We start from the raw sequence: 15,629 nt of genomic DNA on the forward strand, positions 1-15,629 counted from the left end.
AGAATTATAAGACACTCATCAGCTATAGACTGTTACTAAAAGACGTTCATGTCATCCTGATCATGTGACTCATTCATGAACTTGGGGAAAATGATGATGCATTATGATATTCTATAGGATTAGTTATACTAAAACATTTAATCCTTTAGAACAAGAGTAGGCTTGTCATCCAGTATCACAAAAAGGAAAAAAGAAGTCCCAGAAAAATGTTTATATACTAAATCCCTTGCATACTTCCTTCTTTATGTTAATATATTAAAGATCCTTAAGTACAAAATGCCTACAAGAAGCTTCTCAATCAGGAAACTATTAACTGTGTTTCTAGTTACTAGAGAAATATGGTGAATCATGACCATGAAATCCACCATTCACTGTAGTTTGCGTTTTCCTGCCTGGCCCACAGTCACTCAGACCCGACCAAGTAAACACAGAGACTTATATTGATTACAAACTGTATGGCCGTGGCAGGCTTCTTGTTAACTGTTCTTACAGCTTAAATTAATCCATTTCTATTAATCTATACCTTGCCACGTGGCTTGTGGCTTACTGGTACTTTACATCTTCCTTGTCCTGATGGCGGCTGGCAGTGTCTCCCTCACCCAGCTTCCTGTTCTCTCAATTCTCCTCTCTGTTAGTCCCGCCTATACTTCCTGCCTGGCCACTGCCAATCAGTGATTTATTCATTGACCAATCAGCAACACATTTGACATACAGACCATCCCACAGCAATTCACCATATAAAAGATCTCAAAACTGTTACAGAGAGGTTGGTTGAGAGTCATTTCACTATAGGAAAAATAGATGTTTTGGCAAATATGTATGAAATGATACTCTTTGCCCAGCAAGCACTTATGAAAACAATTCACACCATGCCTCAGTTTAGACTGAGGCTTCAGTAACAGATAGACGCCTCTGCACTGCTGCTCATAACCAAAGGCAGGGACAATTATAACCTTTATTTTCATCAGTTTATCAGACAAGGAAACTTCCAAACAGTGGCCCAACAGCTTGCCAGCCCTCAAGTGGTTAACAGCCAAAGCAGTCAAGCTGCTATAAAGGCTTGGAATAAAGTTCCTGATGTTAACACTCCCACAGGAATGTTTCCCACTATAAACAAAATCTACAGAGACCTTTATGACTTATTCCTTCATCTGTAACAAGTTATAGCGCAACAGGCAGATAATAAAGAAGCTGCTTCAACCTTGCCTCATATATCTGCTTATTAAAATTAGCTGTAAAAACTTAATTGTGTAGTTGCTAATACCTCACACACAATCGCTGATTTTATAAAAGCAGGCCATATGATTGTCCAGAGGAGCACAGGGCACAGATTCTGGCTGTGTTACTATGGCCTCATATGTGTATCAAATGGGAAATGAAAAGGTCATTTACAAAACTAATATAAACTAAAACTTGCTAATCATCCTAGAGTAGTAAACCTCTCTCTAAACACCTGCAAATGTAAGATGCATTTTTACTGGTCCAGTCTGTGTGGATAGTGGTGAAAAAGAGAACTCAATTTCAGGAAACAGGGGAATGAGTACCCAGGGCTGCTGATGACAGGATCAGGTCTCTACATTCCCATCTTGGAATCCCACTGCTCTTTCCCCAGTGTTACCTGAGCAGGAGCCCAGCTTGTTGCCAAAGTAGCTGACTCCACAGCCTGGGGACTCCACAATATGAAACTCAGCTCCATCCCTAATCCTAAAAAATTAAGAGATTTTATTACTACTGCCAAAAGCAATTTATGATCAGATGTATCAGTAATTAAAGACATTAAATTAGATTTCATACGAGAGGTTAAAGCACCTACCCCAAAATCTATTTGGACGCTCCCAAGAAACTGCCTTTGCTTGTTTTAGGGAAACCAAATTGGACTGTAAAAGGGGCTTTGTTTGTGTACATACTGTTAATTTGTCTATTACTGGCCTAATTCATACTATAGCTTATTCTCAGCTACTCCAGAAACAGTTCCAGTAACTTAGATTTGATTTATTTATATCATAATGTATTGCCACATTTTGTCATATTTTGCTTTATTAAAAAGCAATCATGTCAATGGAGGTGGTCACTGGTAAAGAGCGGGTCAAGGTATGGTGAACTCTAAGGGCATCCTGAATCAGCATTACTTTATTCCCAGCATTTTCCCTTGTGAAAAGATGAAAAAGACCCTGTGAGATGTGAAATGAAAGACAAAGGCACACTTAGAATGCTAATTTCTGAGCAAGTCTCAAGGCTAATCTTCTCTCAGTCCCAGGGCAGCTTCCTGCTCCTCCAGGGTTTCTGACACACTCAGGATGTGGTTGCAACACTGTGTCTCTTGCACAGTAATAGACCGCAGAGTCTTCAGATGTTAGGCTGCTAAGATCCATGAAGGCTGTGCTGGAGGATGTGTCTGCAGTCAGTTTGGCCTTGCCCTGGAACTTCTGATTGTAGCTAGTACTACTACTTCCAGGAACAATGTATCCAATCCACTCCAGGCCCTGTCCAGGCTTCTGTTTCACCCAGTGCATAACATAGCTAGTGAAGGTGTAGCCTGAAGCCTTGCAGGACAACTTCACTGAGGACCCAGGTTTCCCCAGCCCAGGACCAGACTGCTGCAGCTGGACCTGGGAGTGGACACCTGTGGAGAGAAAGACAGAGTGGATGTCATTGTCACCTCAGTCCCTGTTCCTTCTTCAGGTTTGGAACTGGAAAGTCCCTTACCTGTAGTTACTGACAGGAGGAAGAGGATGCTCCAGCTCCATCCCATGGTGAGGGCCTGTGTGCTCAGTGACTGTGGAGAGGACACTGATCATATGCTGTTATAAGGTGTGGACATTCCAGTATTTACCACCATAGACTCAATAATTTGCATATTCATGAGCAGGGTACTTCTTAGATAAGTACCTAGTCCAGCTGGAGAAGGAGATAGAGGACTTCTGGGTCAGGCAGCAGGATGCTGAGGGCCAAGTCCTAATCCTCTCTGAGGAAATGTATAACATGCTCCTTCCATGAGCCCTGTGCAGATGCTGAGGATGTAACAACAGGACCTAAGCTCTCAATAGATTTCAAGCCTGAGGCAAATGCTCTAATTTGTGACCAGGTTATCAGATTGATTTACAGATGGTGGTTTTGATGATGTTGATGATAGTAATGGGAAATTTAAAACATGCTAAGTTTGAAATTTACATCCTCCTTTCAGATATATGCAATTATTATTTGCCTTTCCAACAGATTGTGTACTAAGAAACTCACCCAAATCGCCAACGTAAATATACTTCAGTAATATTTGCACAGCAATGGTTAATGCAGCAACATCACTATAACTAAATTATGGAAATAAACTATATACTGTCAACAGAGGATTTCATCAAGAAGACATGTTTGTATAAACAACACAACAGAAGTTTTTCATCCACAAGGAATATGGAACTTATATCAGTTATAAAAAAAATGGATGCAACAAGAGATAAGCATATTAGCTAAGATCATCTCAGAAACACAGACATTAAATGAGACTCTCATTAGTAGTGTTTAGATATTGCATACTTACATAAATCTATGAATACAAATACAGGATGGTGTACAGTGAAACTGTCTAATAGAACAAAGGTAAAGTAGGAGGGGAAAAAATGAAGGGTAGAGATTATGGAGGAAATATACACACTGTACAAAATATACATGTATAGTTCTAACATATAAAAAGTTGATATTTTTAAATTTCATAATTTATATCCCTTAAATTTTTAATTTAAGTATAAAATATATTATGATCATATCTATATCCACTATGCCCCACTGGTTTCTCTTGGGACCTTCCAATAAGTCTCTCCCCCAACTTCCTGACTTCTTTTGTTTCATTAACTCATAACACAATGAGTCCAATCAGTACTATCTATATACACATAGGTGGAGTCATTCACTAGTACATAGGAAACCTCCAGAAATCTTTAATGGAAATTGATTATATTTCCTCATCAGTCATCAAATGCCAACAGATCCACAGCTTGGCATGGGTCCTCAGGAGTTTCTCTCCATCCATGTAATAGTTTTAAAAATTGTCATACTGTCTTTAGTGCTGAGAATAGGGCCCATGTGTACCAAGGTGCATGTGTGATCCTCAGAGGACAACTTACGGAATTCAGTTCTTGCATCCTGTTACATGGATCCAAGCAATGAAACTGATATTGCTAAGCATGCCAGTAGGCACCTTTACCTGCTCAGTTACTTCACAGGTTCTCACAAAACAAAATGAACTCAATGGTATTTTTATATATGTTTACTCTGTTATCGCATTTTGCATTTTTTTCACTTGTCTTTTGCCTGTATATGTGGTTACAGAGATGTGTTTTGAGGATTTTGTATATGCTTGTGTGTGAGAGTATTTAGTGTGTTAGTTTTGTTTTTTCTTAGTCCTGTTCTTTTATTTTATTTTTTTCTTTGTCTATTTGTTTTTGGTTTTTTTTCCTACAGAGAGAAAGAACGGGTGTGGACTTCGGAAGGAGAGGACAGAGGAAAGATCTGGAAGGAGTAGAGAGAAGGGAAATCAGTGATCAGAATACACGGAAATTTTTCAAAAAACTGTAATATGTAATTGAAAACTTAATAAAACAAACAAAAATGTAAATCAGTGAAGAGTTTAACAAAATATCTTTACTGTGTTTGAGCATGGAAATGTTGCATATCAATCACAGCAGGTGCAGGTCAACTAACAGACTTTGAGAAAGGAAACCACAGAGGATACAGAGTCCCCTCCACACCAACCTCATCTCTCTACTGGGGATTCTTGGCTCCATTGTGCCCCCTGCTGGTCAGGAGCTCCCCTGCAGGTTGGTTTGTCATGGCTTACACTGAAGTCGCACTGTCTCCCTTGAGCAGTAACAGATCCCTGAGACTTCAGAGCTCACAGATCTCATCTGCAGGGAGAAATGGCTCTTGTTTATCAGGAGATGCTGACTGGATGTTTCAGAGACTGATTTTAAGATGTTTCTATACTATCATCAATGCCCCTCTCAATGGCAGGCTCCTCCCTGGTGACAGCTGGATCCAGCTCTAGCTAGCAATTTCCACTTGTAGTTTGGTGACAACAGGAGAGAACAAAATTTTAACTACCTTCATCAGACTATACCTGGGACAGAGCACCTGATGTCAGAGAACCATAATGAGTCTTAAACTCAGGTGCAGCCCTAAATATATCCATGAATGCATTCCTGAGACATGCAGATAAAGAGGTCAACAGAAAGAGGATAACCCACTGTGGCACTCATAGAAAGTTTAACAGTTCCAGAAAATATACTCACATTAAGAAGGAAGTAAAAATGAAACAAATATATGCTGTGACTCAATCTGTTTCCCACAATGCGTTTGCATGCATTTAAAGGAATGAGGGAAGAGAGGAGATCTCCTTGACAAGGATCTTCGTGGGTGGAGGATATGTGTACCTACACAGTTTTATCTCTCCATGTCTATCTTTCCAAGTCCAGAGTCCTCATAGTCTCAGACAGGGCATGTGTTAGTTAAGCTTTTCAGAAGTTGAACATTTTCATGGAAGAATAATGAATTTGGAATATGCTCCTAGGAATGGGACAATTCAATAGCAATATAGGGATATGTGTGCATCTGTGTTTAAATGTCTAAAGTGTTCCTATAATATTAAAATAAAAATACATACAACATAAGTTCAGGCTATGCATGTATATTTGCTCTAATATCAGGTCACGAGTCTGATTCACCTAATATTTCAGGATAGAAGGAACTGGGACCAGCCTGATGCATGTCTTCTCTTCTATTACTGGTCAGAATTGATATGATATCGTGTGGACTGTCAGTACACAGAGAAATACACTCCTCTCACAATAAAGGAACACATATTCCTACAATTCAGGGTGCTGGATCATTTTGTCTTGGCATTTCAGAATCTCTGTTGGGCTGAGTAATGCTTATAAAGCTGTATTTCATACTTCAGTACATAGGATCCTGATGGCTATCATAAGTTACAATGGATAGGAGTGAATACCTGCTGAATAGTATGGAGACATTCTCCTCTTACAATGTAATCCTTTCACAAAATTCTGGACTCTGTGAGAATATAAATAGGTACTATGAGCTTATTCTCCTGAGTTAAAGTAATATTAGGATTACAATATGTGCAAATCAGATGCAATAAACATGAAAGTGATCAGAAGTTAACCTTGAATACATCACACATTGATTTCTATGTTTTTTCCCATTCTCCTTTTACTCTGTAGGTTTTTTCCCTTCTCCACTGGCTGGGCTCTGGTTTCATTGATCATAAATCCCCAGAAGTTCCTTCTGTAACTGTCCTGTATTTTACTCTTCTAAACACCACTTAAGGACCTGAGCACAAATTGCATAATTCCTGAGGCCCTCCACAGGAAGGATTGTGTTTAGAAATGGGCCCACATCTCACTCTGACACTCAAAGATTGATGCACCACTGTTTCCTCATTGGTAAGATATATAAGACACAGGACAATCCAGTTTTGTGATGTTACTGGACATCTCTGGAGTGTTCACTCTGTAAGTTACCTCTGAAGGAAGTTACAGACAACCTCTGCAGCCCATTCCTCTGGGAAAATGTCATGAATCAGCAACACTAACTACTAAACAGTCTTCAGCAAGGCACTGAGGATGACTGTGACACCCATGTATCCCAAAGACTGGAGGAGAATGTCTCGTGTCACTGCGTTCACTGTTCTGTAACATGCAGGAATTACAGGGCAGGATATTGAGACTGGGGAAGACTATGAATGTGGAATCAGTGATCACTGCTTAATATCAAAACCTATTCCTAAAAGCTCAGAAATATGAACTTGTATGATGAATAAATTTTGTTAATAAAATTCAACATCAACATTTGTCATCTAGGAATTAGACATTGATATGAAATGTGATCAAACATTTCTGTTCTAATGCATTTACATATTCCTGGGAAACACATGCTCATGTTAATATCACCATGAGAATATGTGGATCAAGTTCCCTAATTTAAAACTCCTTAACTCTGAATCTTGCATGCAGGTTGACTAGGAAACTTCTTTATGTAGTAGAATTAGTCCTTAGTCTGCTGTTCCTTTCCTCAGTACTTAACCACAAGTATTGAGAAACTCTTCAGGTTACTCTTTCCTGTCCTCTCAACCCCAAAGCAGATTCCTGTTCCTTTAGTGTTTCTGACACACCTGAGATACGTACTGTGACACTGTTCTTTACACATTAATAGATGGCAGAGTCCTCAGATGTCAGGTTCCTGAGCTCTGTGTAGAATATGTTGGATATTGTGTCTGCATCCAGTGTGCCTGTCCTGAAACTTCTTCCCTTAGTGTCTTTGGCCAATGATTGGGAGTATCCTTCCAATCCTTTCAGGCTCATGTCTAGGTTCTGCCTCACCCAATTCATATAGGACATAGGGAAGCTATCTGAGTCAAAGTCCTTACAGGAAAAATTTACTGAATCTCCAGGACTTCTCAGTCCAACTCCAGACTGCTGCAGCTGAACCTAGGAGTGGACATCACATGTAGAAAGGATGTCATGATCACTTCAGTCACTGGCTCCCCATCAGCCTGGCTCCTGGTAATGTTCTTGTCTATGCTGCTGCCACTAGGAAGGGGATGGTCTGACTTCAGTTCATAGTGAGAACCTGTGTCCACAGGGACTGTGGACAAATGAGGACTGATGTGATACTGTTTGTTGTGTGGATATCACCATATTTACAAGCACAAGGTCTGTAATTTACCTAGTCATGAGGAAGGTATTTCTTAGATCAAAACCTTATCCTTTTTGAGACAGAACAGGTAGAGTTTTTCTATATCAGTCAGTGAGAGGATCAATTTCAAGAATTAAACAAGTCTGGGGAAATGCCTTCCCTGCCTCATCCTGGCACCTGTGTGAACAGAGCTCTTCCATCCCAGTGAGAATCTATTCACCACATCCATGTTCAAGAAAGTGAGCCACACTTCAAGGGTTCAAGAGCCTTGTTTCTGTTCTTTGTAATGTACCTGGTGATGCTGAATACATATTTCAAGGATGGATGATGAGCTGTGATTCAAAGGTTGTCTCCATGAACCACATCTTTTCTCTAAAAGCTGCTAGATCAAGTCTTAGCAGTGACCACTGGCAATAAAATGAACTACCAGAGACAGCACATGTGATGGACAGGATCCACAACTGCTCTATAATGCAATTTCCAAAACCCTCCAGCTGCCCTTGGGACACAAAACTCACAACCCCATGAATAGGAACAAGGTGGTACTAAGAGCTAAATCCCCACCTGCAGAAAATATTTTCACATTTGAGAAATGACCAAAGTTTAGGGAAATTTGGACTGTGAAGTCCATGATGCAGTTGACATCTTGTACATTGTACAAAGGACATCTGGAGGCCATTGGACATTAGAGGATAAGAAATTTCTGTCCATAAGACCTGATGAGGAGTCCTTTCATGAGTATCATTTGATGTATTGGAAAAGCACAAGAGGATAAGGAAGGATAATGATGAATTATGAGAATAAATTCCAGGAGGGAAATAGATATACCAGCAGGAAAATGAACACCCAAACAGCTCTCAGCCTGAGGTGCTCACATGTGTGAGGGGAGCCAAGACAAATTGGATTTCCTACTCATTGGGTATTGTTTACATAACTTTTTGACTTTGATCTAAGTGAAAATGTGTTTAAATCACAGAATCCCACTGTGTGATGGAAAATTTCAAAATGTAATCATTCCATCAATGGCAGAGTCATTTCTGCTCGTGACAATATGCCTTTGTAGAGCCTGAATATTTGTTTTCCTAGTAGAAATAAAACAAAACAAAAGCAAGAACACTTATGGCTATACACAGACAAAAAGATTGGATTCAGATTTGTCAAAGTTATAACAGAGCCAAAAATCAAGTGGCCTCCTGGATCTTAGAACAGAGAAAATATATACTTCTGATTGTGTCCTGTGCCATATTGATATCTCATCACTGTGTGTTAGTATAATACAAAGCTTTCACCTGTGCCATTTAAGACATAAACCTCAGTGACAACTTAGCCATGTTTGTGAAAGTTGAGATGCGGTGAAGAAGGATGAGTTTTGTTTGGTGACTCCACAATAACTTCATTTCCCAGCAGTTTATACCCTTTTCTAAAGTTTGGAAAATCCAGTGGCAGTAGATACCATCTTGTGATAGAATAGTCAGAAACAGCTCAGGTGTAGACAGTCCTACTGATGGATTTATGAGGCCAGGAAACCTGTAAACCCTGACAGTCACCACATTGGAAACTTATCAAGAACCAATGTTCAACAGACAGGAACCCTGATCTTGGGAAGCTGATACAGAAAGAATAGAAGACCCAGTAGTATTATTGTCTTAGTTAGGGTTTTTTTTTACTGTGTAGAAACACCAAGACCACAGAAACTCTAATAAAAAAGAAGTTTAATTGGGGCTAACTTACAGTTTCAGAGGTTTAGTCTAGTATCATCACTCTAGAAATAGTGCTAGAGAAGGAGCAGATAGTTCTATATCTTGAAAGATATAGAACTATATCTTGTTGCAGGCAACAGGAAGTGAACTGTGACACTGGGCAGTATCCTGAACATATGAATCCCCAACAGTGACACACTTCCTCCAAGAAGGCTACACAAATTACAACAAAGCCACACCTACTTATATAGCTACTTCCTTTGGGGGGATATAGTCTTTCAAACCACCTCAATAATCATCTAGACCAATTCTTCCCTTCTCCAGGTGCTTCAGATCATGTGAGCAGAGACTTGTGTACTCCCCTCCACTGAGGATGCAATTTTCCCCTGGAGATCAGAAGAATAGATGAGTTTTGAGGCCTCAGTACTTATAGACAGAGATGGCCAGAGCTCAGGTTCTCCTGCATTTTCCATGAGGTCTGATAGAAATTTCTTATCAATCTCACATAAAATGTAAGTCTGTGGTGGGATATCATTTGCCCTATGAATCATAAAATCTCTTGTTTAGTATGAGATAATGCTACTGATAACCAGATAACCAAACAAAAGATTGAAAAAAGATGATTTTATAGAATACAATAAGATTATATTATTGCTTAAAAGCAAACAAGAAAATGTAATTTATGTTTCTTCCTTGAATCACCAATACAAAGTACTTCAAATATATTTTAGGGAATACTGTGATTTACATATCACCTCTGGATGGTGGCTATGGAAAATTACCTCTCATAGACTTGGAATCAAATTGAAATGAATCATTTGCTTCTTCTGAGTAGAAGAAAAAATATAATAATTTTTCCACAACGTATCTTAGTCTCAGGGATTCACTTTTTGATCTTTCAGACATTCAGAACCCTCTCTGGAGATCTCTCCCACATGTGGTATGAGGTTGCTGGGACTTTAAAATGGCTTGTCCAACAGGTGTTAGAGAAGTCCTTGAATCAAGTTCTTTTAGACACTTGACAAATGACTTCCAGGAAACTGGAGAGTCCCATTCAATACAAAGGCCCAAAGTTGAAGGTTCCCCTCCCTCCTGGTCAATCCCTGCTTTCCAGTGGGAGGAAGACAGGAAGATGTTTTATGAAATCATTGGTACTTGAAACAGTGTTTACAACTCAATATATGTTTTTAAAATCTTTAACATAGAATTGACACATGGGATTCTTGCCTGCTACAATGTATTCCCCACATGGTTGCATACATATTAAACACATGACATTGATATTTGTCATGGGGGGAATGTCTGCTAGAGGAGCATGAAATGCAACTGTTCTGAGCTAAAGAGTCTTCTTATTGAATCAAACCCTTGAGATTACCAAGTACTCAAGTTCTCCATGCTGGTTGTTATTCACACATTAATCCAAAATCCCATGATCTATAAAAGTGTGATCACCAGCTACCTAAAGGACTGTGTGAGAGAAGATGTTGTATCAATGTAGGTCCATGTTCTGTAAAGATTTAAAGTGTAGGTCAGAGTACTGAGACTGGGAAGGCAGTAAATATGAGACTAGAGAATACTGCATAATGAATAATTTCAAAACTATTGACAATTAAGATGTACATAAATTGTGTCAATAAATGTGTTCTGTGAAAATTGTTTTAATAGTATATTTAACCAGCTTACAGGAATTATAATTTTGTGGTAATACATTATGATAAAAATATCTCTTACATCCAAGAGACTGAAACTTTTGCAGGACCACACAGCCAGAGTGAACAATGCACTTTGAAATTCTTCAGACTGTGATCATACTCTACACTAATACTGTGTTTTTAACCTGCCTTTAAGTTACTATTGTAACACTCAATGTTACTTGCCTAGGATTTCCCATGTAGTCATCTTTTACAGCCTACGATAATGCGTGTCTCTAACCTTACTTTTCATGCTGTTCCTTGCTCCTGACTCAAGAATAATGCATTTGTGTTTGTATATGTGTGTTATGATAACCATTGCCTGAACACACAAAATGTAGATTTAAATAAATTTTATAAAATAAGCATCAAAAATTGCTGAAGACAACATATACAGATATTTCTTAATAAAAATGTTTATAGTACTGCTTATTATTTGGGTCAGCTGGAAGAAGTTATTAATCCCTAGTAAAACACTGTTAAATTTTTCTGTAAAAAATCCCTTATTCTTTTTCCATGTGATGCTCTCTGTACTGTTCAATAAATACAGAGCAAAGACCTTTGTTAAGGATTCAACACACACACACACACACACACACACACACACACACACACACACACACACACACACAGAGAGAGAGAAACAGAAAAACAGATATTAAAAGAGACAGAGATGGAGAGATTGAGAAACAGAGAGACTGAGAGATGGAGAGACAGAAATACAGGGAGACAGAGGCAGAGGGGGGCTCAAGGAGACAGAGAGAGTGAGAAAGAGACAGAGAAACAGAGACACACAGAGAGAAACAGAGAGGTGTAGAGGAACAGATAGGTAAATACAGAGATTCAGAGCCTACAATGGGGACAACAGAAGATAACCCAGGAAGAGTCAAGAAGGGTCAAGAATTCAAACCTGGGCTTGCTGTTGGTTAAAGGACATCAAGGAGAGTGCTTTGATTGAATCCCTTAAAGTGATGTGGAAAAATGATTGATGAGTCTGAGTTTATTGTTGATTTGCTAATACCAATACATTTTTATGTTGTGTGAGGACTCACCAATACATTAAATATATCCATTTTGGGCTCTGTGTGAATAACATTTAATTTATTTTAAAGCATTTCAGAGCACACAGTGTGAGCTAAGGACTGTCTAAACTCTTGAGAGGGAATCTGGAAGATCCCTTGTTGAGGATGTGAATTTGGACATCTCTGTCATCAAAAGCAACAGGAGCCTGGACAGCTCCAAAAAGCTCCTCCCTCACTTGTTTGGGTGGTGGAGAGTTCTCAAAGAAAAGGGAAATTTGGACTTCTCAGGTCAACAGAACCAGTAGGTGGATCTCAGGAGCAGGGATACTATGTCCTGAAAGCTTCCATCAAGTGATAAACTTTTATTGCTTTGTATCTCCTTCTGTATCTGGTCCAGTTTTGTTCTAGTTCATCTTCAATTGCAAGGAAAGAGCAGGGCTTTCCATGTAGTGCACCATGCTTCTGCCTTCTCTCTTTTGGCTCTGAAAATGCTCTCACTGAGGGGATTCTTTGTTTCTTGCAGTTCTTGTACTTGCACAGCAGATAGAAAATTCACAATAAGGAATTTTGTCTAAAGTCCAAATCAATGATTAATTAAGATAAACTCATCAATTATTGACTGTTACTAAGAGACATCCATAACAACCTCATCATGTGAGTCATTCATGATCTTGGGGGGAAATGCTGATCAATTGTGCTATTCTGTAGGATCAGTTATACAAAACTATTTAATCCTTTGGACAAGGTTGACCTAGCCATCACCAAAAGGAAAAGGAAGTCCCACAAAAATGTCTACCTACTAAGTATTTTTCATCTTCTTTGCATACTTCCCTTTTCTATGTTAATATATTAATGATTTTTACCTACCATCTTAATGATTTTAAGATGCCTTAAAGAAAATTCTCAGACAGGAGAACTATTAACTACGTTTCTAGTCATTAGAGGAGTATGGCAAATCTTGCCCAAAGAAGCCTCCATTCACCATATAAAAGATCTCAAAAAAATGTTACAGAGAGATGATTTGAGAGTGATTTCATTACAGGAACAATAGCTGTTATGGCAAATATTTATGAAAGGATATTCTTTGCCTGGTAAGCCCTTGTGAAAACAATTCTCACCACCCCTCAGTTTAGACTGTGGCTTCAGTAATGGACAGGTGAATGCCTGTCTACTGCTGCTCACAACTAAAGGCAAGAACCCCCTAGAAACATTACTTATAATCAGTTGGAATATAATATATATAATATAATATAATATAATATAATATAATCAGTCATACAAGGAAACTTTTAAAGAGTGGCTGAACAGTTTGCCAGCCCGAAAGTAGTTCACAGCCAAAGCAGTCAAGTTGTTATAAGGGCTTGAAATAAAGTTCCTGATATTAATACTCCCACAAGCATATTTCCCACTATAGACAAAACTGTACGTAGACCTTTATGACATTGTCAGTCATCTACAACAAGCTATAGAATGTAGGCAGATAATAAAGAAACTGCTTCCACCATGTCTTTTTCATCTGCTTATTAAAATGAAAGTGGCAACTGTAAAAAAGCTTTATTGCATTTGCTAATACCTCTACTACTATTGTTGACTTCATAAAAGCATGCCAAAATGATGGCACAAATGAACATAAGGCTCATATTCTAGACATATTTTTATGACTTCCAATATATTTCAAATGTGGAGAGAAATAGACATTTATATATATATATATATATATATATATATATATATATATATATATATATATATATGCTTGCTAATCATCCTCAGTATACTAAACCTCCCCCTAAAACACCTTCAAATGTAAGATGCGTTTGATTCACTGGTGTAGTCTGTGTTGACAGTGGTGACAAAGAGAATCCAGTTTCAGGAAACGGGAATGAGCACCCAGGGCTGCTGATAACAGGATCAGGTCTCTACATTCCCAACTTGGAATCCCACTGCTCTTTTCCCAGTGCTATCTGAGCAGGAGCCCAGCTTGTTGCCAAAGTAGCAGACTCCACACCAGGAGACTCCACTGACAGTCAGCTCCATCCTTAACCCTAAAAAATATGATATTTTATTACTACTGCCAAAAGCAATTCATAAGCAGATGTATCAATAACTAGAGACATAAAATTAGATTTCATAGGAGAGATAAGACACCTACACCAAAATCTATGGAGACCTTTTCCAACAAACTATCTTTGCTTGTTTTAGGGAAACCAATTTGGATTATGAAAGGGGCTTTGTTTGTGCACTTGTTATTGATTTGTCTTTTACTTGCCTAATTCATATTACAGTTTATTGCCAGCTACTCCAGCAATAGTTCCTGTTCCTAAGATTTAAGAGATATTGATATCATAATGTATTGCCACAGTTCGTCCTATTTTACTTTATGAAAAAGTAATCATGTCAATTGATCTGTTCCCTTGTAAACAAACAGCTGGTTAAGGTATGGTATACTCTAAGGACATCCAGAATCAGCATCACTTTATTCCTTGCGGTCCTTTTGAAAGTTGACAAAGACACTATAAGACTGTGAACTGACAAACAAAGGAACACTTGAAATGATAATTTCTGAGCAAGTCTCCAGTCTAATCTTGTCTGTCATCTCAGTCCCAGGGCAGCTTCCTGCTCCCCCAGGGTTTCTGACACACTCAGGATGTGGGTTGTAACACTGTGTTTCGCGCACAGTAATAGACCGCAGAGTCCTCAGATGTCAGGCTGCTGAGCTCCATGTAGGCTGTGCTGGAGGATTTGTCTGCAGTCTGTGTGGCCTTGCCCTTGAACTTCTGATTGTAGCTAGTACCACCACTTCCAGGATTAATAGCTCCAATCCACTCCAGGCCCTGTCCAGGCCTCTGCTTCACCCAGTGCATATAGGTATCAACAGTGTTGAAGCCGGAAGCCTTGCAGGACAACTTCACTGAGGACCAAGGTTTCCCCAGCTCAGATCCAGACTGCTGCAGCTGAACCTGGGAGTGGACACCTGTGAAGAGAAAGACAGAGTGGATGTCATTGTCACCTCAGTCCCTGTTCCTTCTTCAGGTTTGGAACTGGAAAACCCCTTACCTGTAGTTACTGACAAGAGGAAGAGGATGATCCTGCTCCATCCCATGGTGAGGACCTGTGTGCTCAGTGACTGTGGAGAGAACAGTGGTCATAAGTTGTTTTGGAGTGTGGAAATCTCTGAATTTACAATCATATACTCAAGTAATTTGCATATTCATGAGCAGAAGATTTCTCAGATAAGGACCTAGTCCAGCTGCAGAAGGAGGTAGAGGACACTTGGGTCAGGCAATTTGATGCTGAGGGCCAAGTCCTAATCCTCTCTGAGGAAATATATAACACGCTCGTTCCCTGAGTCCTGTGCAGATGCTGCGTATGTAACATCGGGACCTAAGCTCTCAATAGATGTGAGGCCTGAGGCAGTTGCTCCACTTTGTGACAAGTCCCTGAGTCCTGTGCAGATGCTGCGTATGTAACATCGGGACCTAAGCTCTCAATAGATGTGAGGCCTGAGGCAG

The 15,629-nt window shown here is 39.2% G+C and overlaps 1 pseudogene and 1 gene segment (V, D, J or C); both read right to left on the reverse strand.

Moving 5' to 3' along the window:
• Window positions 1-2,292: 2,292 nt before the first annotated feature.
• LOC128111033 (Ig heavy chain V region VH558 A1/A4-like) lies at window positions 2,293-2,758 on the reverse strand (annotated as a pseudogene).
• A 12,001-nt stretch (window positions 2,759-14,759) lies between these two features.
• On the reverse strand, window positions 14,760-15,226 carry LOC128110406 (Ig heavy chain V region 23-like). The segment is given in 2 exon segments: window positions 14,760-15,091; window positions 15,175-15,226. Coding segments are annotated over 2 exon segments (378 nt in total).
• Between the last annotated feature and the right edge of the window lie 403 nt (window positions 15,227-15,629).

Source organism: Peromyscus californicus, unplaced genomic scaffold (assembly GCF_007827085.1).
Source record: "Peromyscus californicus insignis strain IS unplaced genomic scaffold, ASM782708v3 Scaffold_15__1_contigs__length_86483966, whole genome shotgun sequence".
Lineage (NCBI taxonomy): Eukaryota > Metazoa > Chordata > Mammalia > Rodentia > Cricetidae > Peromyscus > Peromyscus californicus.